This window comes from Fusarium tjaetaba (genome assembly GCF_013396195.1).
Source record: "Fusarium tjaetaba strain NRRL 66243 chromosome Unknown NRRL66243_c0000360, whole genome shotgun sequence".
In the NCBI taxonomy this organism is placed as follows: Eukaryota; Fungi; Ascomycota; class Sordariomycetes; order Hypocreales; family Nectriaceae; genus Fusarium; species Fusarium tjaetaba.
Window position 1 is genome coordinate 34,552 of NW_023501556.1, and position 24,454 is coordinate 59,005.

The following is a 24,454-nucleotide window of genomic DNA, read 5'->3' on the forward strand; positions in this document are numbered from 1 at the left end:
CCCGTGCCAAAGCTTTAAATAGATCAGCTAGCGCTAGCCATTGCGTTAGTCAGTATGAACAGGCGTTATAGAAACAAGACCACGATAAACATTGGATTAGCCAGAGGACGTAGATGTATTGCGCTCCTACAATTTCGGCTGTCAAATAGAGATCCCTATTTCTCGCAATGGACGTTCAAGACTCTTAGTCGCTTCACTTTGATCCATCGATTGCAAATAATCTCTTGGCATACATCTCGGCCCAATTGCAGTACATATCTTGAGTCTTGTTACGCAAGTTTCAAATAACGAGTATGTAACCGACCGTGCAACATATAATGATTGTCTGATTCCCTCTCATCCTAAAAGCTTCCTCGACTCAAATCATTCCTAAAGTGCTACTAACGAAGATGTCGTTTGGGTATGGTGTCGGCGACGTTATCGCCGTGCTAGGCCTCTTCGAGCGCATTGCCATCGAGCTGCGAAATTATAAGGACGCTCCGATGCATTTCCAACAGCTTCGTGCCGAACTAGATCTAATGCGGGGTACCTTGAAACGTGTCTTGTCCCTGGAGCCAGAGTCTGATGCGGAACGCGAAACTTTAGAGCAGATCAGAGCCATTGTCATTTACTGTGCTCGACCGTTACAATCCATGAGTGACAAAATGAGAAGCAAAGAAAGCAGTCTAGGCCATTTCAAAACCACGAGGAGCCCGAGGAGCGGCGGTACAAGACTTCACTGGTCTATGATCGGTCTGGACGATGTCCAGGAACTAAGGAAGACTGTCATGTCTCAGATGGCTGCTATCAATGTCCTGCTCAGTGTGCAGCAACAGTGAGCCTCTCGCCAACTCGAAAGGTACCAGACGGCTGAAGTATGTATAGGACCAGCATCAGCCGTCTCGCATTGCAGTCACATGAAGTCGGGGCTACCCAGTCCATGATGATCTAGAAACAAGCGAATGCCATGGCTGGCCACGCGTCCAACATCTTAAGTATTACTTCCAGAACGCAAAGCGCAATCGATAATCTGGCTGTGAGTACAAGTATGCAAGCAGAAATACATTCAAAGCAGACAAACGAAATAAACGAAAGCTTGAAGGCCATGGAGCGAAACATGCATCATATGACGCTGAAGAGTGAACAGAGTACAGCTGTTGTCAGTCACCAGACTACTCTCATCACTCGCCATGCCAACACCTTGTATCAACTGATGCAAGATATCAAGCGGCTATTCTTCTTGTGCATATCCCCCACAATGAACAAGGTCCATCAACTGACACTTTGGCAGTCTTGCGAGGTGTTCCAGCGAAATGCTAGAGGCAATTAGCAAAATCACGTACGTTTACCTTACTGGACAGCCATGCTATGTCACTGACAAAAGGCTAGGCGTATGCTGCTAGATATTCGTGTGCAGCTAAAACACATCATAAGCGCCATCGAAGCTATACCACTTCATCTTACACTTGACATCGTTCGGCTAGACGATGTACACGGGGAGAGTTGGGCGCTGCCACTGCAGGCTTATAGAACTTGGGAAGTAGGTACTCTAGTTCCACTCACCGGGAAATAACTCCTTAGAGTCACAGTCGTTCAGGGACATTCTCCAGTTCGTTGTGTATCCCAGCGAAAGACCTGGAGCAAAATACATTACAAATAACCTCTTTACGGTGGCACAAGCAAAGACTAGCAAAGAGGTGAATCAAGAAACATGGGAAACCTTGATTAAACCAGGCTTTCATCTTGAGCAGGCAGTTGTTCTGAAAATGAATTACTGGCTCGAGAGATGCCTGGATCCAAATTGTAATGGAACACTTGTGGATCAAGTCCTAGAGTTTGGAAGTGGACAGGTTTGGTTAGTTTCATATCCAACAGCACATAGGTTCTCGGCTAACATTAAGTCTGGATAGTAATGTCTATTCCCGAAGTGCCAAGACAGAGTTTGTGAAAACTCGCGTTGTCGACTTATACAACGAGGCCCCTTACTCGCACGACCCAGTTGAGCGATTCGCAAATCTTACCGGCACCAAGAGGAATTTTGGTACCGAGCTGCCACCAATAGACATGGATGAAAAGATAGAGACGTTTCGCAGGGTCAAGTTTCTACACCCAATGCACCCATTATCAAATGAGAAGGGCGGCTATGACCCAAAGCTAAACCCTGCAGTCGCACACGCATTTTCAGGCCTTGCAACCCCTTCTCCTGTAGAGGGAATACATTACGAGAACCCAGTCGAAGATGCCAGGGATCATCTCGAGACCTCCGTCAAGCTAGGTATAGTGGTCCATCAGATCTCTAGTAGGCCTAGCTTCTAAGATGCTGCAGACAGTTCAATCCCCGAGAATTGGTATCTGTTGAGTCGAGCGTGTATGGTGGCAAAAGACTACGAAAGGGCTTACCAATGTCTACAAACCGCGATATCTCTCGAGAACTGCTGTCCCTCATTCTGGATCACACTAGGCATTCTATACTTCAATATCGGTCAAAGCCGCGATTGCCTCGATGCCCTGACTAACGCTGTAGAGCTGAATACCCATATCTGGGAGCCTTGGTACAATCTGGGCGTTTTGGTGCGTCTTTCGCTCTCTTGAGCTGGCGATAAGTCTCCTAACACTATCTCTAGTACGACAGCTGAAATGGTCAGCATTTAGACGCGGTCGATGCCTTTTATAAATGTCTTGAGCGGAAGCCAGAGTTATCTGACGTCCGTGCACGGCTTGAGGTTCACCAAGCCTATACTGAGGATATGAACGACGAGCTTTTAGGTGATACTTTGATTTACGAAATGGTCGACTCACCACTGGATGGCAATTCCGGATGGTAGAGATACTCAGGGCACAGACACTATTTGTAGTCTGGTGTCTCTGACTTGGCAGCAAGCAGGACCTTGTGGGAGAAACAGATCAAGGCCGCGTAAAAATGGTTAATAAAAGCATTTTGGAGCATTAAAGTTCTGGCAAAATATTTAGTCTTGCATGTGGACGAAGAACGACTTCTGAAAACCTCCGGGTCTAGAACTATTACGCTGATGGCATAAGTCCTAAAAGAAGGGGCAGTCATATCTTTCGAGTTCTTAGTGACTGAATATTATAATTAAGACAGCTCTATCTGCATTCATGTTGGTATCATGCCAGGGGATGTAATCTGTGTTTCACAAGACACTTGGGCTTGCGGTGCGAAAGTCTCAGAATGATGAGAATGTACTAGTGATCAATGCAAGAGCCCTCGCGCGTTACCTTAGCATGAGTACCTTTGTAGATCGACTTTCCGCTCTATGCTAACATAGTTTCATGGATCGAAGAGTGTTCCAATCGAAGCCACTTCGCTATTTTATACTTAGTTTAGTTAGTTGTCGGGAGAAATAAGTAAATAAAAAAGACTGACCTCGTATGAGACCCATATCTCTGGGAGCATTGGCTTCACCGGGCCGGTGGCACAATATGGGCAAATGCTATCAAAATTAAGAAATACGCTTCAAAAGACGTATCATATGGCAATTCACGCTGGTATGAGTAGAGTGGGTAGCATGTAGGAATGTGGAATATGCCATTTGGAATCAAGCGGAGGACGACGGATTATGTAAAATACCTTGGCGCCTCAAGTTGAAGCATCTCCGTGATACTGACTCATTCCGGAGATACAACTTTCATATGACAATTAGCTCTTTTTTACTCGCGTACCTGCACCACGAAGTCATCGCCATGCTCGACCGTGCAGCAGATTTACGTAACGGAAGCCATCCGATTGCCTTGAAGCCCGCCTTGACTGGCTTGATGCTATGGAGCACGAGCGATGTGGAAGTTTACAACATTCTCAGATGATCATGAAATCAAAGATGGGACAATTACCATGAAAGACTTGACTCATGTTGATTTTCCTTTGCTCATAGCTTCTGACTCCGTGACTCCATATGGGATCTCGTCCACACTGTGAGTCAACGGGTATCCTCCTGGTTGCTCTATGAGGCGGTGATTTAACCTCCCTTTGGACGGACTCTTTCTCCCTGTCAGCTCAACCCGCACACTTTATCTTTCCTATAATTGAAACATCGAAAGACAACTTTCGCATTGCCGAATAGCACAAGTGCTGAGAGCGATTGGGGGACGTAAACTTCGCTGTCGATCAAGATGGAGCGATCATTCCTTCAGAAAGGAGGATCCCGATGAACGAATTAGAGAATCATCGCAGCGTTGACACAGGCGTTTGGGTCGCCATTGCAGAGAATGTTTATGACATCTCTAGCTTCCTGTCGCAGCATCCGGGCGGCGATGCAATTCTGCTTGATGCAGCGGGAACAGATGCCACTGAGGACTTTTTTGATCTACGTATGGCCATCACCATTACTATAGCTTGCGAAGCTAACGAAATGCAATAGATAGTGACGAAGCCGAGAAACTACTGCCTGCATACTATATCGATAGACTTTCACCCTCCACAGAGCCGCCCAACATGATCCCTCTTGAGCCTCAAGAAGCCGATGCTCCGTTTCTCCGGAGGGATACTTGGAAGAAGGTGGTCTTGCATGAAAAGCAACGGCTCTCACATGACACGCGCCTTTTCACTCTCAAGTGGCAACACAACAACCATGAATTCGGGTTGCCCGTCGGAAAGCATATCTTCCTCCGCCTTAAGAATCTAGTTTCAGGCGAGCAGATCGTTCGACCCTATACTCCCATTGCCGCGCGTTGCGAATCCGGCGAGGTCGATCTAGTGGTCAAGATCTACCATGATAAAGACGCAAAGAAGTGCGGCAAGATGACAACGACAATCGATCTTGCCTCAATGGGCTCGTTGGTTGAGCTCAAAGGACCTATTGGTAACTTTGAATACACCGGGCAGGGCAACTGCACCATCTCGGGCAGGGAGTGCTATACAAAACGATTCATCATGATCTCTGCTGGATCGGGCATAACTCCCATGATCCAGATTCTCAGGGCCATAGCTTCTGATGATAGCGACTCCGCTGAGTGTCTTCTTCTGAGCGGTAACTGTTGTGAGGAGGATATCCTGTGCAAGGACCAACTGGACAGCTTAGAAAGGGAGAACAAACAATTCCGGGTCCTATACACTCCCAGTAAGCCCTGCGACGGATGGGCTGGCTGCAGAGGCCGACTGGGCCAGGAACTCCTAGAAGCCGAGGTCGGTTCCCCAATGCCAGGGAGTGCAGAGATGGTCCTTCTTTGTGAAACCACCAGCAATGGAAGCGACCGTCACCGAACTGTTGTCGAAGAATGGATGGAAGGATAAAGATATTGTTCGATTTTAAGAGCTGTGGGAGCCTGTAATCTACGCAATAGGATGCTTCTAGACTTAGAGTATGTAGTTAGAGGCAATAAAGTTTTCAACATGTAGTATGATTTGGATGAGAAATAGAACCGGAAGACGGATACCACCGTGGGATTTCTACTATGCTCTGTAACGTTCCCAACACCTATTTGTTATAGATTTCGAAATATATGGTCACGACCCTAATAACATGAACCCACTGGCTTCCCGAACATGTAGCGATGATCATGAAGGGATCAACAGCAGAGTCAATATTAATGTTTTCATTTCAAAGACCCAACGCCATAGTCTACGTAAGAGCTCTAGCAATTCTCTTGAGTTATGATGCTAAACGCTTTTGTGTGATAATGCACAATTTCTATATCGAACGTCCCTTGTCCAATAACAAAGTTTTTGAGTGCCTGAAATAGTTTCAAGGCTGCGTTAACTGGTTATCAAATTCCACTATTTCCAACAAGGTCGACAGGTGGAATACTGTATTTCGGACGGGAGTTAGTGAATAAGTGCACATATCATGTACAGAGTCTGAAGACAAGCACATCAAGTCAATATAACCACAATTTCCACGAAATGTTATGAGATCAACTTGAGTTGCTATAAGCTAGCTTTACAGCTATGCCGAGCGTTGTCGTTTTCTACATAGAATCAAGACGCCGTCCAGTTCTACTTGTTTTGTGGTTCCTTGAGATCACTGCGTTCCTGCACCATAGTGGAAATAACCTGAGCAGCTTCTGATTCCATACTCGCGAAACCCTTGATGACACCCTCTCGGTCTCCCTTTCGCATCTCTTGACTCAATTTGAACTTGCCCTCGAGACGATGGATAGAGATCTCGATGCCGATGATGTTCTTCTTCATGAGCTCAATGTAGCGTTCCGGCGCATCCGATACCTTCCACGGCCCAGGTTGATCCCCCTTTCCGGTGTAGTTCATAATCGATTTCTCTGTGTGTTCAGAGAGGTCCTCAAGCTGCTTTTGGAGAAACTTGGACGAGGCTTCAGACTTGCTGTCGTAGTAGAGCGTGGCGCGGCCATAGGCCTGGACAGCAGCGTAGTTCCACGTAGGCACGACTTTAGCAGTGGTTGGCTTTGTCTCAGTGTAGAACTTTGGGGCGACGTAGTGATGAGGCGCTGCCGTAAACAGGACGAGAACCTCCTGTTCTAAGACGTTGGATCCGCTGCCTTCCAAGGCCGCGATCATCGCCTGGCTCTGAGGGTTCTGCCTGGTGATGTGGCCTCGCAGAACTCCGAGCTCAGTGTCGCTCTCTTCGTCTTCGACATCGAGAACGAAGGGAATGTGGCTGGCTTGGATATGCGAGTGCTTGTCTGAGGGGATAGCGGTGGTGAGGACGCCCAGTGCGTTGTCGCGGACCAGCTGTCGCAGGACAGGAATACGCGTCTCGACATGGGCTGAAGAAAGAATCATGATAAAGGACTTGGAAACAGATAAAAGTTTGTTTGGCAGTTCAAGCAGAAGCTTCGTGATGAATGAAGGCTTATAAGTACTCTCATTGTTCCTTTGAGTCATAAGTCATGGTCATGATGAAGCTGGTCTCATAAACAATTGTCGTTCTAACTCGGTGAGGTTGCTAATCCGCCTCACGGAATTGAGTAATCGCATTACTGCATTCGTTTCCCCATCCTGGCGAGTAACGTCTTTCTTTGACTAATTCAGTTACTCAGGAATGCGAACCGGACCGGTGCATGGAGACCTCGTACTGAGGAACCCCAGTTGATTCCTTGCCATCTCTTCGGAAATAGACTACAATGGGGATGCTTAGGTGAGGTGCGCTAGTTGGATTTGCGTTAGCGTGCCATTGATTGCTTTGACTGATTGATTCAGCGATTTGGAATCATGCATGCTGCGTGAATCATTTACAATGTGGTTGATTCCAAAAGTCGTTACGTTGTGTCATGAAATTACTTTCCTGCTTGACCCGAAACCGGTCCATGACTCATGTCAGGTACCAATTTTGTTGCTTTTTGCTTCATTCCCAGAAGAGACAAAAGACAACATGACAATAATCATTGGTCCCGTCACGTTCATAGCGGAATATGGTTAAAAAAAAGTCAAAGTCGTCTTAGCTCTCAATCCCATCATGTAACTTAGGCGCCTACCACCACAGATTGGATCAACACTCGCATCATGGGCTTCGTCTCTCGATCAAGTTACATTACTCCAGCGATAGCCTTTTACACCCCTGAGAGAATTCTGGTTCCCTGATATATTTATAATTATCCTCAAATTTGCGGAGCGCTGGACTGCAGAGTGTCTGACTGCAGCGGTATCGTCGAGAATACGCACTCCATGCATGTCGCCGTAATAGACGGAAGATGACAGATTCTACTTGCAGTTGGGAATCCTAATTGACTTATTCTTGTCAAGTCAGCTTTGAAGACTATATAGATATTGGACTTGCTTGCAAACCAAATGTTTTGAACATTTGAGCTTTGGGGATGCAGCCATAGTATTGATATGGTTGTCTCACAGCAGCGAGGATATTCACATCATCCGAGACGCCGAAATGCTTCAGGAGGCCCTGTTTTAGTCTGTTGCAAAATTCATGAAACGCCCATCTTGTAAAATAAACATAGTACCCCTGCGCAGCCGATGCAAAACAAAAATCACAAAGACTTTTAACCATCCTTTTTCTTTCCTCAAAGGAAAGGGAAAACGGTTATAAAGCCACATTTCAGTGGCTTCAGCTGAGGCACACAGCTGGTGGTGGCTGAGTGTTGAAAAAACGCCTTCCCGCTGAGTTACCCAATCATGCCCGACGGGCAAGCGCGACAATGGTGGCTGCCGTAGACTGCACGTGAGGCCTCTCTCTGATCAGGCTGTCAAGTCAGCTCCTACTTGCTCATTTTTCTTCTCACATCAACAGAGCATCAGATGCCTCATACGCGACATTGAAATCATGGAGCTTTCCCGGCCCGCGGACTCGCAAATCGTCGCCGCTTATCGACCTCGCTCTAGCCAGGACGTTTCAGCCGCACCTGTCAGGGAGCTTGAGAGAACCATCGCGGGATTTCAAGCCGTATTGACCGATGAAGACCGCAAAAAGCTGCAGCAGCTCAAAGCGACGTCGCACGACTCGCAAAGCATCATCACTTTCACGGCCGAGTTGGATCTTCTCGACAAGAATCGGCGAGGGAAGAGTGTCGCCTCGAGATTGGCTTCGTTCCTGCAGACGATTGAACAGTTTACGCCCATAGTCGACACATACATTCAATCGAATCCTGATATCACGGCGCTTATCTGGGGCTCAATTAAACTAACATTTATGGTACGTGATGCCAGTGCAAGCTTGACACTTGTCGCGCTCTTGGTGACGACAACGCTATCTTTCACAACCCCGGATCTATTACTAACCATCGCCTGTTGGTAGTTCCTCGCCAACTTCGCATCCTACTTCCAATCATTCGTCGAGCTTCTTAATGGATTTGGTTCGCTTTGTACGCGATTCGCCGAGTACCAAGTCATATTCAACGAATCCTCGCGTCTCAAAACTTCTGTCTGCCAGTTTCACACGGCAGTCGTTGCCTGTTGCCAGCAAATCGTCTTGGCTCTCCGACGGCCTTGTGAGCATAGAGAAGTAGTTGACCAAAAGATGCGCTAATCGCTCGGATAGTGAAGAATCAGATTCTCACGGCAATTACACAGTCATTTCAGTCTGAACTTCGAAGCTACGTGGAAAATATCAGAGCGAAAGCAGAGCAGGTCCAGGGCGATATCCAATTGGTCAAAGCTCAGTGTGACCGCGAGGAACAGCAACTACAGACGACAGAGCGAAAAGAGGCTACCGACCATCGGAAACGCTTCAGAGCTTGGGCTGCCGAAATGGAAATCTTTCAAATGCAACGAAGACGAGATGCATTAGGTTGGGCATGAATGATCTTTGCGTCGACAACGAAACTAATTCTGAATCGTAGAACAGAAACGGCGTCGCCTCCTCGAGGACCTATCCTCATTCAACTTCACGTCAGCCTTCAACAACACACGAAATAAGCGCCATGTTGGCACGGCCAAGTGGGTCTTCGATACTCCTGAATTCCAACAATGGGTCAAAGCCGATGGACCTCCCGTTCTTCATGTCACGGGGAAGAGTGAGTCGTCTGCTACGGAAAGGAACGAGTGAACGGAGCTGACTACTGTCTCAAGTTGGGTCCGGTAAAACTGTATTGTCGTGAGTAATTGTACTCCAGGTACAAAGCCACAAAGCTTACCATCATGGCCACAGGTCCTCCATCGTTGAGAAGCTGTCGCAGATTCGGCCACCTCAACAATTCGTGTCGTTCTTCTTTTCCCGGTTCGATGATGCGCTTAGCCTTAACGCTGAGACGATCATACGTTCCTGCGTTCAGCAGTTAGTATCAGCCATCGATATGGACAGTCTTGACCAAAAGATCGCTTCTGAACTTGACGAATACCTATCTTAAGCAAAGTCAGCTCTGTTCTCCCTCAACCTACTTTCAGGTCTCTATCAATTTGCGGCCAAGGCTATGAAACAATGGTTTATAGTCATCGACGGGTTGGATGAATGTAGCACTGACCAACAGTCCAAGCTGCTAAAGTTCTTCCAGGGCATTCTTTCGGGGGGAACCCGTAACATAAGCGTTATCTTCGCTTCTCGAGAGACATGCACCAATGCAATCAGAAACACTTTCCCGGAATCCATGCGACTGGTTACAGGCCAACAAAGTACTAGTGTAGACATTGGGTCATACGTTGACGACATCATCATTGACAAACTGTCAAATGGAGAACTAGTTATTAATGACCCCAGGCTATTGAATGAGATTCTGAGAACTATTGCTTCCAAGGAGCAGGGAATGTGAGCAACTTTCGACCAATTCAAGTCCTAGTCTACAGAGCTAACCATTGCGGTCAGGTTCTTGTGGGCCTTTTTTGCTATCGAGGATATATGCTCTGGGAAGACTGACAATGAGATTCGCCAAGCGCTTCAAAATATCCCAGGTGACCTTCCCGCGACCTTCAACCGTGCGCTCAGCCGCATTGTTCAAAAACGAAATCAAGACATCGCCAAAAAGGCCTTCATGTGGACAAAGGCAACATCAAAACCATTGACCTTGCTACAACTCCGCGAAGCACTGTCTATCAAGCCTGGTCAACACACTCTGGGCCAGGAGGATCTCATCAGTCGCATAGAGCGATTACCTTCTTGGTGCGAGAACCTGCTCTATGTTGAGGAAACGGACAACACAGTTCGGTTCAGCCATCATTCCATTCAAGAGTATCTTTTGGCATCAGATTCTGGTGAACATGCGGCACTCCACATTGACCCCAATCAGTGTGATAAGCTTGCTGGCGAGGTCTGCATTACGTATGTCAATCTTGACAACTTCCAAACGGCACTAGCAGAGAGAAAAAGAGAGCCTCTGACTCCATCCGCTATGAAGATCGATCCAAGTGGAATAGCTGAACAGACGGTACAATCCGCCATCCAAGGTGGCGTTGGAACACGCGTTGGTCGCCTCGCTCGCCAATTTGTCAAGACGCCAAACTCAAATAAAACATCAGTACAGCGCGACTTTTCCCTTAGTTCTCCCATCCCAGTTACCAGTAAGGCCCAAGGGACCGCAGACTACCCCGCCCTCGAGTATGCTTCGCGAAACTGGTTCAAGCATACCAAAAATATTAACAAAGATGAGACGGAGATCTGGAAACTTTTCGGTCAACTGGTCCAGAAGCCTGCTGAGCACTCGCAAGGCGAGCCCTGGCATAGTACGGAATGGAAGAAGGAAGCCGTGACGGGATTTCCAAAACATGACGATTCAAGATCAAACTGCTTTAGCGAAGTGATTCGTAGCCAAGTGAGGGGCGGGATGGCTGGCATCGAAGCGCCTTCATCAAATGTACCAGAATTCTCTCACCTACTTCTGGCCTTTTTATACGCAGAGTTGAACGGTTACAGCGCGCTCGCATGTCGATCCTTTCAATTGCTGTTAGGATTATATGCATTTTCAGACGAGCTTAACAAGCTTGTTTGCGTCCTGCTGGCTAACAAAAATCACATGGCCTGCCGAAATGATTGTGCAAGTTTCGTGCCTGTAGATCTGGACCATCAATGTCTCGTGGAAGATCTCAGAAAGGCTATCGTTCGTGGAATCTCATACTTCCCAGCCTTGAAAGAACATATGACAGGAGCTTCCTGTGATTGCGCAGATTCATCTCCTCTTGAGTCAAGGCGCGACATATGCCATGTGCTAGAAGCAGGTTACCGACAAGTATCAGAGCCGCATTTACAGGCTTTCGCTATCATGGCGGAAAGGATGAAGGCCCAAGGCAATATACCAACCGTCAGTAAACTGATGGATTTATGTCTCACTGAGACAAGTGGGATGACTGAAGCCAGAAATACCCACGGAATGCTTTTATTTGATGTTCTGATACATTGGGGCGTGGTAAATCGCGATCTCCACGATCTCCGCGGGAGAGCTAGACCCCTCTCGTACCCTATCGCTATGTTTATGGGATACACATTGCTGCCGACCTTTCAGAGTGAGCTAGGCGGCCCAGATTCTCACTACTCACCATCTAGACTGGCTCCTCTAAAGTACACGATTTGTTTTCTAAACCTTTTGGAGGTCGGGGTCCAGGGCGAACCGGCACCGAAGAGAGAGGAAGCCGACCGTTATGCTTTATCTGGCGCCCTATTCGAACTCCATGGAGACACTATTGCCACAATATTTCACAATTTCGTTATACCTACTCTTTGGGAACCTTACATGGCAACTTATATTGTCAAGACTTTTTTCTATGGATCTTTGCTGCCTGCCCCTAAGCACATCGTGCATGCCCATGAGGATTGCTTCCGGGAAGCAGTGTGGCGAAACAACTGGGACATTGCTGCAGCTTTAGCTAAGTATAAGCCAATATCTGACTATGGTGCAATACACGGTGGGCACTTCGCTTTCGTCCGGGAAGCTTTACTCTGCGGTAATTGCTGGCGACGCATGCAAAATATGGTTAGACAGCTGACCTCAAAGGAGATGCATCAGTATTCTTTCAAGCTATGTGGGGATCACAATTCGAGGTTCAAAAAGATTTCTGATTCACTCCAAGGCATACACGATGCGAAGAAGGAAACTTTGCTTTGCCCGGGACATAGCACACCGGCGTTACCTGAACGGGACGGAAATTAAAGCGGGCACAACATTGATTCTCATCGTACACACTGAATTTTGCATCATCTCTTGCCCAGTATATATTCTTGGCCACATAAAACTTCCTCATACATCCCCTCTTACATCCTTAACCTGCTTCGTCCTCTCCGAATCCGTCTGATCTCCCGTATTGACGGTACCCTCCCTCTCCACCATCATAATAACAGCATTCTCCGCCACAGGCTTATGCGTGACTCCCTTTGGCACGACATACATATCCCCCTCCTTCATAACAATAGGCTCTTCGCCTTGAATCTCCATGGTCAATTTTCCAGAAAGTAAATAGAAGAGCTCTTCAGAGTCGGGATGTGCGTGCCAGATGAATGAACCGTCGATCTTGGCGACTTTGACGTGATGGTCGTTGATTGATGCAATGAGACGTGGGGACCATTTTTCTGTGAATGAGGAGAGGATTTCGGGGACGGAGGTTGTTTGAGACATGGTTTTGGAGTCGGGGATGTGAATGGTTGAGAAGTGTTATTTGGAGGAGTGAGTTTTGGCTGAAAGCTCAAGTCGGAACAGAGAGAAACTTAGTAGTTTGAGTTTGGGTGAGATGAAAGTGTATTTGGTGATTGGCGTCTTATATAAGGCTGAGCTTATAGCGGATGGTCCCCACTATGCTGATGTCGTTTGCAAGGCGCAAGGGCGTGAGATCACGCTGCATAAATACAGTACTGATTATATGCCAGACCATCTTCTTATCCTTGCAGTGGTGTTGTTTTCTCCGCAAACCAGTAAACATTCCTGCACTGATCTGAATATGTTCTCTAACCTTATAAGGTTGGTAGTATGTGCAGCAATTGGCAGTGCTGGACAGTTTATACTTGAATAAATGAAGTCATAATTGGGCCCCTGCTCATTAATCATGTCTCCACTTTTACGAATCTTGTCCTAGCGTCACCTGACTCATTGACACCAAGTGCACGCTTCATTACCCATTTTAGTGTTTCACTTCGCGCGCCGAAGATTTCTCGCGCTGCGTTCTGTTGACTATCCTAATATACAGTAACCTCCTGCTCTACAGAACATAGGCCAACTCATCTCCTACATCAACACTCACTTAAGATGGCCGCCTACCAGATGCTGCAGCGCGATCCAGCGTCCAAAGATCTCTTCAACAAACGCATCACAACACTGGAAGGTTTGCGTAACATTTCGAGCAACTCTTCTTTTCTCGCCATCGACACCGAACACATTGCTGTGACTAGCCAAAGGGACCGCATTCTCCACCAACTTGGGATAGCGTTTCTTCCAGCACTCAAGCCAACAGAATCATCCAGTACTGATGCGACCAGTACCAACAGACCTTCACTCAAGCCTTTCTACGACAATAACAAGATCAGCGGATTGACTCTCAATGTAAATGTCCGCAAAGAAGTGCAAGATCAGCTTATCGCGCTCCGTGGTGGTAAAGGATTGCCAATTCGTCGCTCTATACGCTTCGGCGAGGAAAAACAAGTCGACATCGATGATTTAGAATCCGCTGTCATAGAGTTCATCCAGGATTGTAACCACGATAGTAGCCTGGTTTTGCTGGGGTTTGAGATGGCAGCGGAGTGGACTTACTTATTTGAAGCCTTCCCGCGAGCCATTCCCCTTTTCTCCGCTTGGGTAGATCTTCGAGACATTGCCAAGGACATAGCATCGTCAACTGGTGTCATACCAGGCCTGGTATCTTGTCTACAACTTTTTGGCTATCACTGGAAAGACATACTCTCCATCAAGGGCAATTCTAGTGGAGGCATTGCCGACAATGCGGGAGATGATGCTGTCTCAACTTGTGCGTTTGCAAGTGCACTTCTGTCCCCGACAAACCAGGAGAAGCTGATATTCCGACAAAAGTGTGCCCAAATCGCGCAGGTCTTTTCCAAAAAAAACGGTCAACAAATTCTACGACGGCGCCAAGCATTCGCTGTAGCGGTCACCGCTCAACACAAACTCCCCGCCTCGATTGACTCAGGTATGAAACTAGCGCGCCGATTCTTCGGCTATTCACCTGAGGCTGCTGGAATATTATCCCCGGATGTGGCGTGCCTCACCTTTCGGAGCGAGGAACATATGGATCGTTTCTTGTTGGAGGTGAATGGGCTGGAACTCCCGACGGGTGAAAGACTATCAGTTGAGCGCCAGTCCCAGGAAGGAGGCAGTTCTGAGAAAGAGAACCAGTTGCAGGATGAGAAGAGAGCGCTAAGGGAAAGGCAACGTCAGGAGAACGATGAGGATAGTTTAGAGGATTTAGGAGGTTTATTTTTCTAAAAGATTTCTTTTTCTTTTTCTTTTTTTCTAAATAAAATACTTAAAGCTATAGTATTAAGCCTTCTTGACTTAATATATAAGTATAAAGTATAATAAATAAAATATATATAGTCTTAATAAGTAAAGACTATATTTAATATTAAGTACTTATAATATAATTTAAGTAAGGAATACTTTACTAAAAGAAAATAGAGTATATTAACAGGCATGAAAATAAAAGTAAGTAATATTAGTAAGAAAAATAAAAGAAAAATAAAAAAATAATTGACCGGCCCGGGACTCGAACCCGGATCCTCCGCTTCGCCTGCGTGGAACACTAGTCAGAACGTAACTTTAACCATTAAGCTAACCGGCCTGTTTCTGGTTGTTGGAAGAACTTCGCTAATTTTATTATTTATACATACACCCCAGGGGTGGCATCATACCAAAGCTCTGAACGACCAACAAGACTTGGCTTAGTGGTCATCTCATCACCAGCGACATGCGCAGACATTTGTGGAGATTCATCGCGGCTGGATATAATTGAAACTTCTGTAAGACGAGCTTCAGAGAGATAGTCCGAATTATTGTTCTTGTTGTTGTTCGCGAACAGGTGAAGAAACAAGGTGATTTGGGCAGACGTGAGAAAAATAGCGCAGAAGCTTGACTCGGTTCCCCACTGAGAGGGCTATAACCCTGTGAGCTTCGGTCCCATTGCTGAGATTGTGTCACCCACAGGACGTAATTGGTTGGGATCCTGCTAGGTTCACGACGGAGTGTTGATATGGCCCTCATTTGCTCCGGCTTGATGCTTCCCCTCCACGTTCTCTTAGTGGTGCACAACAAAGCCATTGAACCGACCAATAATCGATGTGAATGAAGTTGTCTCCATACTCCCATCAGTCCTGTGGAAAGCTCTATGTACATTTAGGTTTCGGATTGTTAGTGGAGTTTATTTGGGTGTATTTAAACTGGATCTTTCTGCTGGGGAAGATGAAACCCGTACCATCACCATTCTTATTTGAATTACCCTAGAGTATTACACGGCCTATCAATTAAATCACGTTTCCATCCCAGTATCAAAATCCCATCTTTGAAGAAGCTTTAATTCACTCTTAGACTCAATGGCTTTTATCATCGACACGCTTTTACTCTCGTGTATATGAGTATTGCACCATTGGGTACCAGCCCATCGACCATAAATGTGCCAGTATTTCAGTGGCGGAAGCCTTTGAGACGCACTCTTCTGTATCCTTGCTTCGCTCACGGTAGTGGCAGTCGATTTCGGTTGAGAAAACGCATTGTTAGCCTGGACTAGCCAACTGCAGTAAGACCTCTTGGCTTTCGCGATAAGAAGAAAAGGAAAAAAACCCTGACCTCAGCGCGGTTGGGAGATCCGATATGATTATCGCATCTCCGAAACAGAACGGGACCGTAGGCCCCATGCTCCTGACGGGACAGCGGAAGTCTCTGATCCGATAACTATTTCCCTGAGTTTATTGGGCATTTTCAAACTAAGCTGAGCTTGTGGACGCCACTTAATCTCTCATCCAAGGTAAACTCAGGGGAAACGGCGCCCAACGGAGGGCGGCGTTGGGGCTGGCCCGCAAAAGAAACGAGCCCAAAAATCAATAGTCTCCTCCTAGCTCTATGCGCTTGGAAATATCCATCATAGCTGCCGATCCTTTATTATTGCGATGCGCAATGTCTATACAAAACCCATACGCGCTGCCTCTTGTGAATTTCTCGGATTCTCCTTCAGTCATCCTTTAGACCAGTCACTCTTTTAACAAGATATCTTCGGTATCACCACGTTCGCTACAATGATGTTCCCCAACTTCGCTGCCGGCCTTGTTGCCGCTCTTTCTATCTCCGGTGTCAACGCTGGTCTTTGCCGTCCTAGCTCGCAGACCAGCGTGGTGGTTTCATCTGGTAGCACTACGGCTAAGACTGCTACTGAGACTTCAGCCACGCAGACTGTTGTTGGTACCACTACCACCAGTGTCGAGACCGGTTCAGAGACCACCACCAGTGATGCTGGTGCTGAGACGACCAGGAGCGTTGAGTCTGGATCTGAGACTACTACTGCCGAGACCGGATCTGAGACCACTACCGTTGCGATTGCCTCTGACACCACCACCGCTGAGACATCCTTCGCCACTACTACCGTCCTCACCACCTCTGGTATCGATGTCACTACCGATGTGACCACCTTCATCACCCTCACCGCCACCGACACAACCACTTCTGAACTCGCCACTACTTCTGCTTTCGTCCCTGCCGATCTCTTCCCATGCGAAGTCAGCCAGGACTGTGAAGCCTACATTCAGCTCTGCGATGCTATCCGCTGCGGCTGCATCAACCGTAACTGCGAGCAACTCACCGGCACCACCAGTGCTGAGCCTACCACCACCGCAGCTGTCGATGAGGAAACCACCACTACTGCTGAGGCTACCACTACTGCCGCCACCGAGGAGAACACCACCACCGTTGCAGTTGAGGAGCCTGCTACAACCACGCAAGCCGAGGAGGCCACCACTACTGTGGAACCCCTTCGTCGACGCGCTCTCGCTAGCGCTGTCCCCGAGGGTACTCACTACTGCAATGTTCCTAAGGACTGTGAGGAGAAGATCGACATAAATGGATACAGCTGCGCGGACTTCGATTGCACTTGTGCTGAGAACTCTTGCGTTGCTGAGGTGCCCTACCTCTAAGGGATGAGGGTGATAAGCTCAGTGTACTTTATCTAATTGTTGACAATAGACGTCAGGCATATAATACCTTTCTTACCCTCTGGCCCGATCGTTGTGAGCTGCTAGAACATGAAGACATTGTTTTCCGTTATTGCCATTGGATAGTTTCAATTTCTAGTGGTTTGTCGAATGTTGACAAGGTCCACGCTGAGCGCTTCTAACTTCATATTGCAGCTTGATTGTATATTTTGACTGCCTATAGAAACAATGGCAACCTGATGTTTTGCGCATTCATGATATCGTGACACTCTCTTGCCAACACCCTTTCCTCGGGATATAAAAGCTCCTCATCAAAACTGACCTCCAAAAACGACTTCTTCCAATGCTGCCAATGCTCAAACATGGTGGCTGAGATATCGTATCTCTTGTCTGGCCGACCTCTCACCGCTCTCTCAAAAGACTTAATCTTATTCGAGTCTAATGTTTCCGCCAGTCTAGGTGCTGCAGTCTGCAACCAACCGTGAATCTCATGGAGGACGAATTGGAAGTCATGGTCCGGCGCGCAAATAAGGTTGATCGTTCGGTACGCCCAATACTCTGTTATTCCTGGGATGCCGCGGAGATACATCGTTGCTTCTGCCCTCCCTGCTCTTCTGTAGTAATCCTTGTCTACCCAGAAGATTTCATCTTTAGTCTCGTGACAGTTACATTGAAGTGACTCATAGCAGGTTTGCCAGACGCTGTGAAATGAAGGCAGTTCGCATAAGGAGTCCCTGGTCCTGTACCTTGGTTCCGTTACCCACCAGGGCGTGCTATTCACTGATGGCAGCGATCGAATCGCGACGAGGAGATCAACTATCATGTCGCAATCGTCGTCGAAGCGCAGGAGAGTGGACGCAAGAAGCTCCCAAAGCTTATTGCGCCGTCTCTCTACTAACCTCCCATCTTCTCCTGGGTGTTGGTGCGAGAAACCGGCAGTGATGGCTCGGGCGGCCGACTCCGGGCTCATCGTCTTGTTGAGGTAGTTGCAGAGAGCTAGACTTTCGTCGAGATGTTGGGTGCTTATGGAGTGGCTCTGACATCCGAGTCCACGAAACTGCCCGAAGACCCTTTTTGAAATTGTTATTTTCATTCAAGAGACCTGATAGCTGATTCTTGCAGCTCGCACCTTGGCTCGTCCTCCCAGTCAGGGGTAGGTTTGGCCGTAGAAAGAATCGATTCATCTCGAGAAGACACACCATGCTCAAGTGGTAACATTTTTGGGGTTCGATGAGAGATTCAGGCGAGGGTTTGGCGGACAGGCCGGTGCTTCGTAACAAATGAATGTTGGTGGCTAGGTAGACATTTCTCACGCACCTCCAGTTTGCGGACAAGCCAGCTAATCACGTCACGTGATACTACGAAACTTATACTGGTATCTAAGAAACGACTTAGATTAGAAGAACAATTTTATTTTCATCTTGGGAAGCCCTTCGACACTCAATTGCCTTTAGTGTCATAGTATGATGCCCAACTTGGGCTTTTACGGATTGGCAGTCAGACTCACGGCACTGCCATCGACCCCGCGAGCCAGCGTAGCCAGCCCTACCGGTATTCATCAAGTCTCCCTTGCGATGTTGGGGGCCATGCGACCTCACTGAAATGTCTCGCGTGAGAAAGTGGTGTAACACCGCTGAAACATCCTATTCGCTGCAAGAAGCCTCTTTCATCAGAACTCTCTGCGGTTGGCCATCAATATGCAGTCAGCCATATCCATGATCCAATCGCTCAGCCGCATCAGCTCATAATCCGAAGCCCTTGTCCCGCAGTTTGCGCATCTTCCGTGGCTTCCTTGGGGGCTATGGCAATGCCCCTTTGGCCTCAGATTAAGCTTAGACTTGAGGAGGGTTGGAAACGTTCTAAAAATACGACCGTATCTGACCTCTGCACACCACAAATTAAAGAATTCTCTTTTATTATTCATCTTCTGAACTATGAATATTCGCTCAGCCGTAGAGCCTACCTTAGCTCACAAGCCATTCTGCAAGCCTCATCACTCCGTCATAAGGATTTTCGGTATGAAGTAACACGAGCTGCCGATAAGCTGTACCACCAGCTCCCGTCGTGCTCCGCCACGTAAGCTGTTCGCCATGAAGCTTACGAGTTCATAAATGCCCCAGCTCTTTCCTTATCTCGCTCTCCGTATGTCTCAGTTAGTCTACAGCGCCTACCATGTCTCTCAACACTCCCGCTGCAGGGCAATCTGCCCCGGTGAACAACCCGGAGGCTGTTGCGTATCGAGAGCGTGATGCGTTATACAACTACTCAACTGGTGTTGTTGACGTTCCACAGGGCTACAAGTACCGCCAGTATCGTATTTTCGGGTTCACGCTGCCTTGGTATGCGTCACCGAAGATACAACTGGGTATGGTTGCTTTTGTGTGTTTTATGTGTCCGGGTATGTTTAATGCGCTCAATGGAATGGGTGGAGGAGGGCTGAAGGACACCAAGCTTGTGAATGACATGGTGAGTAGCCATTACTGATTGGAAACATCATTTACTAAGTAGCTGTTCCAGAACACTGCCTTGTACAGTACCTTTGCTGTTGTCGGCTTCTTTGGAGGCACTTTTGTCAACAGGCTTGGCGTCAAGTTGACACTAGCATTTGGCGGAATTGGCTATGGCATCTACACCATTAGCATTCTGCTCTATACGCACTAAGAAAACGATGTCAGAGCCTTCAACATCGTTGCAGGCGTGCTTCTTGGTCTATGCGCAGCCATGCTTTGGACCGCTCAAGGAACTATCATGATCTCGTATCCCCATGAACATCAGAAGGGTCATTACTTTGCTTGGTTCTGGGGAATCTTCAACATGGGAGCCGTCATTGGGAGCCTTGTAAGTACTTTCCGTGTATTATTCCATGTCAAATTTGGTCCTACCGAAATGTCGCTTCATCTGTAGTGCAAGCTAACAAGTTCTGTTGATTCCCTTGGGCGGCAACATCAACACCGAAAACAATGAAGACGTCAGCGATGGTACCTACATCGGTTTCATCGTCTTGATGTTCTTTGGAGCCGCCTTAGCTCTCCTTCTCTGCAACGCAAATGATATCATCAGAAAAGACGGATCATATGTCATCCTGATGAAGAACCCGACATGGCAAAGCGAGTTCTATGGCTTGTACGAAACTATTCGTTACGAACCATTCGTTATCTTCTTATTTCCCATGTTCTTTTCATCAAACTGGTTCTACGTATATCAACAAAATATCGTCAACGGCGCATATTTTTCAACGAGGACCAAGGCGTTAAATAGCCTCTTGTACTGGCTTGCGCAGATTGCAGCGGCGGCGATATGGGGATACCTCTTGGACTTGGAATATCTTCGTCGATCTGTACGAGCAAAGATTGCGCTTATTATTCTTTTTGTCATGACGTTTGTTGTTTGGGGAGGAGGATATGTTCATCAGAGAACATATACACGAGAGATGTCGCAGGCCGAGGACTTTGACACGGATTGGAGGGATGATGGGTATGCTGGGCCCATGTTTCTTTATATCTTCTATGGCTTTTATGATGCAGCCTGGCAAGCTACTGTTTACTGGTATGTCCACTATTGCTATTATTCTGATGGTGACTAACAAGCCAAGGTTCATGGGCGCACTCTCCAATTCAGGCCGACGCTGCGCAAACTACATTGGCTTCTACAAAGGCATTCAATCAGCCGGCGCAGCCATCTCCAATAACCTGGACGCGAGAAAAGTGTCATTTGAGGCACAATTCATCAGCAACTGGGTTCTCTTAGCTGCTTCCTTAATCATCGCGTCACCCGTTATTTTTCTCAAGATCAGAGATCATGTTGGTTTAGAGGAGGATCTTGAAGGGACAGATGAAACGATGGCAGATGTTGCACCACATGTTGTCACAAACTCGGGTCATGCTGGAGATAACTATGAAAGTAAGGAATCGCGACGACGAGGCCCTGGATCTACTGCAGTCTAACTGTCATTTCAGTGGAACTCGATGAGTTTGATGTATCTACGAAGTTATTACGTCGGTGGTGATACGACAGCGGTACGCGGTGTGGATACGGTTGCTTGGATACCCTTTTCAGAGTTGCTTTGTTAATGCCGGATAGTGGTAAACAGTAAGAGAATTGGTGGTATCGCACGAAATAAGAAATCTAGTTAATCCAGTCACTTGGTGCTAATGTTATGCCGCATAAGGTGCGTCTCGTTTCTAATGTTCAACGTCATCGTACTGGACGGTCACTCCCCGAAAGCATCAAACACGAGCCAATGCCCGCCACACTTTATTTCTTGGTAACAGCATATTCCAAATCTCGTGCGACAAACAAATCTTGCCACAATCTCGATTCCGTCTATTACGTCTGCTCTCGTGCATCATCTCCGGCCAAGACCACCTTATCTTAACAAGCACTACATATTAATTCCAATACGAATAAATCTGCCCGAAGAAAGTCGGCTCCCGAATCTTATCTCACAGGTCATATTATGCACGAGTCCGTTGCGGATCATGCCCAATGTGGCATCTCTGCTTACGCCGCGTCTTCCTATTCGCTCTCGCTGTCTCGCTTTTTCGCTGCGCGACAACTCGCGAGATGCTGATCTTTTTTGCTTATGATCCTGTAGAATTTGAGAATTTCGCGGAATTTGGGACGAGGCCTTCCGAAAGGAGAAGGCAGGCCAGGGTTACAAGCAAGATTGACGATGTTGAGGCCGCGTCATTGGGATTGCCAAGACCGGGAGGAGAGATATATAATGCCTGGAGAGGAAGACATGCTGAGCTTATTATTCCCAGCGCTTTAAGTCCTTATAGAACTAAATTCTTTGACATTATCGTTGCTCAAGATGAAAGTCTCAAATCTTTTGTTGTCCCTCCTCCCTCTGACCGCTGCTGCAACGAGTATCCCCCAGCCTCGCACAGCTTCTGCTCTTGAACCAGCTACATCCGCCGAATGCTGCCCGTTCACTTACAAGCCGACATGTACTAAGAATCTCGAACGGGTGTATCACATCAAACTCTTCTACAACCGAAAGGAAGGAATCACCCCTGAGCAGTTCAACGCGTACTGGGCCAACAACCATACCAAGACTGCTGGAAACTTTCACTTGCGTTTTGGTGTATACAAGTACTCGCAGGTGGGTAACCCAGTGCTACAGCTAGTCACATAAGCTAAATCGTTCCACAGTATCACTCTACTCCTGAACTTCGAGACCTTCTTCGCGTCCCTGGTGGAGCTCCTGTGCTTGAGTTCGACGGCGCTGCGGAGTTTTGGGTTCCGACTATGGAGACTTTCCAGGCTATGGGCTCCGATCCATTCTACAGAGATGTGATTACGACTGATGAGAACAACTTCATTGATCATTCGTCCATGAGAATGATTGTTGGTTTCGACTATATCATGGTGGATAATCAGAACGCTGTCACGGAGCATGGTCGGACCTTTCAATAAAACATGGCGAAATGATAATATTCATAAGATAGAGGCTAGACGAAGGGCGAGATATCCTGCGAGAAAGGACCTGAAGACGCACACGCATATTTAGTACAGATGGAGAAACGTTATCTACTTCTATGTATATCCAACATGATATCTTATTCACGGTTTAACCTACCATGCCACGACCCGGAATATTCTACTCAAGTTTGATCTCAAACTTTCCAGTCGGCTCGGGCTTCGAGAGTGCCCACTTGATTCCGTCCTCCATGACCTTGTCCCATCTCTTACTCTCAGCCAATTGATCTCCAAAGCGACGGAAGCCGTGCGGCAGACCATTAAAAACATGGACATCCGTGGGGACTCTGCAAAATTGTCAGACTGTTTCTTATGCACTGGTACTCGAAACTTACCCTGCTTCGACAAGCTTCTGTCCATAGAAGAGAGCTTCATCTCTCAAAGGATCCAGTCCACAAATACCCAATGTCGAAGGCGGCATGTCCTTAAGTTGTTCCACAGTCGCAAGACCAATATTCAAGCGAACGTCCTTGGGATCCGGATTTTGAACCTTCAACAGCCCAGTGAATTTGTCGAGTGATGCTTTGTTGATCAGCGGGGCATCTGCGTTCTGCACATACGACGACAAAGATGGCTCCTTCATCTGCTCCATGATAGACCCGTAGCAATCAGGATGAACAAGAGCAGGAATCATCAAAACCTGACCAGCGAGCTTCGGTCGTGAAAGAGCATCCGGAGAAATGTTTTGTCGAAGCGTCAAAGAGGCTGCTAGTTGGGCACCAGCTGAGATTCCACCGACAACAACTTGACTTGGAACTCCGAGGAGCTCGTCAATATGGTCATGAACCCAGTGAAATGCATCGACGACGTCTTCCCACGCTGTCGGATAAGCATAGTCTGGGGCATGACGATAGTTCAGGTTGACAACCGTTACGTTGGTCATGACTGCGATGCGAGTGCAGATACCATCTTCAGAAGGAATGTTACCAAAGACATAACCACCGCCGTGGAGATGGAGATAGACAGGTAGACGAGCGCCTTCTTCGGCGGAAGCAGGTCTGTAGGTTCGAACCTCGAGGGGAAAACCATCTCTTGAAGTGACGGTGTAATCTTTCATGAGAATAGGGTAGTCTTTAAGCTTCTCCATCTCGCTGAGTGCCAGTTGTTCTCGGTACATGTTCGTGAGGCGCTGCATCTCCTTCAGGTCCAAATGACCTGGAATAGGCGGCCTGCTGTCCGTGACTGCTAGCCATTCTGCTGTCGCATTTCCGTATTGAGTGAAGTCAGCCATGGCGAATTTGCAGTCCAAGCGATTGAATTAGGGATATCTTAACGATCCTGACTTGAAAAAGTTTGAGCAAGGTATTTGGCAGGTTTGAGTTTTTGAAGGTATCGTGGGAAATACCGAGGAAGATGTCGTCTCATGATGTCCGCGGGTCCAAAGTTGTCGCCGAACCCCTCAACTTCGCCGAACTCGGTATAAGTGAGTGCCGAAGCATCCACATCGATCGGCGAGAAAGCCGAATTCTCAAAAGATCATGATATCTTGATCGTGATAATATCTCACCATTATACATGGGAAACTTGACCCTAATTTATTCATTTTCGACCGG

The 24,454-nt window shown here is 47.4% G+C and overlaps 9 protein-coding genes across 9 annotated transcripts; 6 read left to right on the top strand and 3 right to left on the bottom strand.

Moving 5' to 3' along the window:
• Window positions 1-389: 389 nt before the first annotated feature.
• FTJAE_12805 (general transcriptional corepressor ssn6) lies at window positions 390-2,615 on the top strand (the record flags this gene model as incomplete). Its single annotated transcript, XM_037345888.1, has 7 exons — window positions 390-814; window positions 1,271-1,318; window positions 1,369-1,519; window positions 1,569-1,834; window positions 1,890-2,254; window positions 2,306-2,550; window positions 2,604-2,615. 7 exons carry the CDS (start codon window positions 390-392, stop codon window positions 2,613-2,615), a joined length of 1,512 nt encoding a protein of 503 aa, XP_037200161.1.
• A 1,527-nt stretch (window positions 2,616-4,142) lies between these two features.
• FTJAE_12806 (nitrate reductase) lies at window positions 4,143-5,227 on the top strand (the record flags this gene model as incomplete). The annotated part of the gene is made up of 2 exons (XM_037345889.1): window positions 4,143-4,305; window positions 4,356-5,227. The coding sequence occupies 2 exons, from the start codon at window positions 4,143-4,145 to the stop codon at window positions 5,225-5,227; spliced, it is 1,035 nt and encodes a 344-aa protein (XP_037200162.1).
• Window positions 5,228-5,929: 702 nt separating this feature from the next.
• FTJAE_12807 (transcriptional regulator) lies at window positions 5,930-6,691 on the bottom strand (the record flags this gene model as incomplete). Its single annotated transcript, XM_037345890.1, has 1 exon — window positions 5,930-6,691. One exon carries the CDS (start codon window positions 6,689-6,691, stop codon window positions 5,930-5,932), a length of 762 nt encoding a protein of 253 aa, XP_037200163.1.
• A 1,492-nt stretch (window positions 6,692-8,183) lies between these two features.
• Window positions 8,184-12,432, top strand: FTJAE_12808 (uncharacterized protein; the record flags this gene model as incomplete). The annotated part of the gene is made up of 8 exons (XM_037345891.1): window positions 8,184-8,552; window positions 8,939-9,146; window positions 9,199-9,372; window positions 9,428-9,452; window positions 9,507-9,616; window positions 9,707-10,100; window positions 10,158-11,586; window positions 11,788-12,432. 8 exons carry the CDS (start codon window positions 8,184-8,186, stop codon window positions 12,430-12,432), a joined length of 3,354 nt encoding a protein of 1,117 aa, XP_037200164.1.
• Window positions 12,433-12,519: 87 nt separating this feature from the next.
• On the bottom strand, window positions 12,520-12,894 carry FTJAE_12809 (ydbB; the record flags this gene model as incomplete). The annotated part of the gene is made up of 1 exon (XM_037345892.1): window positions 12,520-12,894. The coding sequence occupies one exon, from the start codon at window positions 12,892-12,894 to the stop codon at window positions 12,520-12,522; it is 375 nt and encodes a 124-aa protein (XP_037200165.1).
• A 624-nt stretch (window positions 12,895-13,518) lies between these two features.
• FTJAE_12810 (uncharacterized protein) lies at window positions 13,519-14,709 on the top strand (the record flags this gene model as incomplete). Its single annotated transcript, XM_037345894.1, has 1 exon — window positions 13,519-14,709. One exon carries the CDS (start codon window positions 13,519-13,521, stop codon window positions 14,707-14,709), a length of 1,191 nt encoding a protein of 396 aa, XP_037200166.1.
• A 1,802-nt stretch (window positions 14,710-16,511) lies between these two features.
• Window positions 16,512-17,402, top strand: FTJAE_12811 (uncharacterized protein; the record flags this gene model as incomplete). Its single annotated transcript, XM_037345895.1, has 1 exon — window positions 16,512-17,402. The coding sequence occupies one exon, from the start codon at window positions 16,512-16,514 to the stop codon at window positions 17,400-17,402; it is 891 nt and encodes a 296-aa protein (XP_037200167.1).
• A 4,831-nt stretch (window positions 17,403-22,233) lies between these two features.
• FTJAE_12813 (dimeric alpha-beta barrel) lies at window positions 22,234-22,838 on the top strand (the record flags this gene model as incomplete). Its single annotated transcript, XM_037345896.1, has 2 exons — window positions 22,234-22,524; window positions 22,575-22,838. The coding sequence occupies 2 exons, from the start codon at window positions 22,234-22,236 to the stop codon at window positions 22,836-22,838; spliced, it is 555 nt and encodes a 184-aa protein (XP_037200168.1).
• Window positions 22,839-23,022: 184 nt separating this feature from the next.
• Window positions 23,023-24,132, bottom strand: FTJAE_12814 (lipase esterase; the record flags this gene model as incomplete). The annotated part of the gene is made up of 2 exons (XM_037345897.1): window positions 23,023-23,188; window positions 23,237-24,132. The coding sequence occupies 2 exons, from the start codon at window positions 24,130-24,132 to the stop codon at window positions 23,023-23,025; spliced, it is 1,062 nt and encodes a 353-aa protein (XP_037200169.1).
• Between the last annotated feature and the right edge of the window lie 322 nt (window positions 24,133-24,454).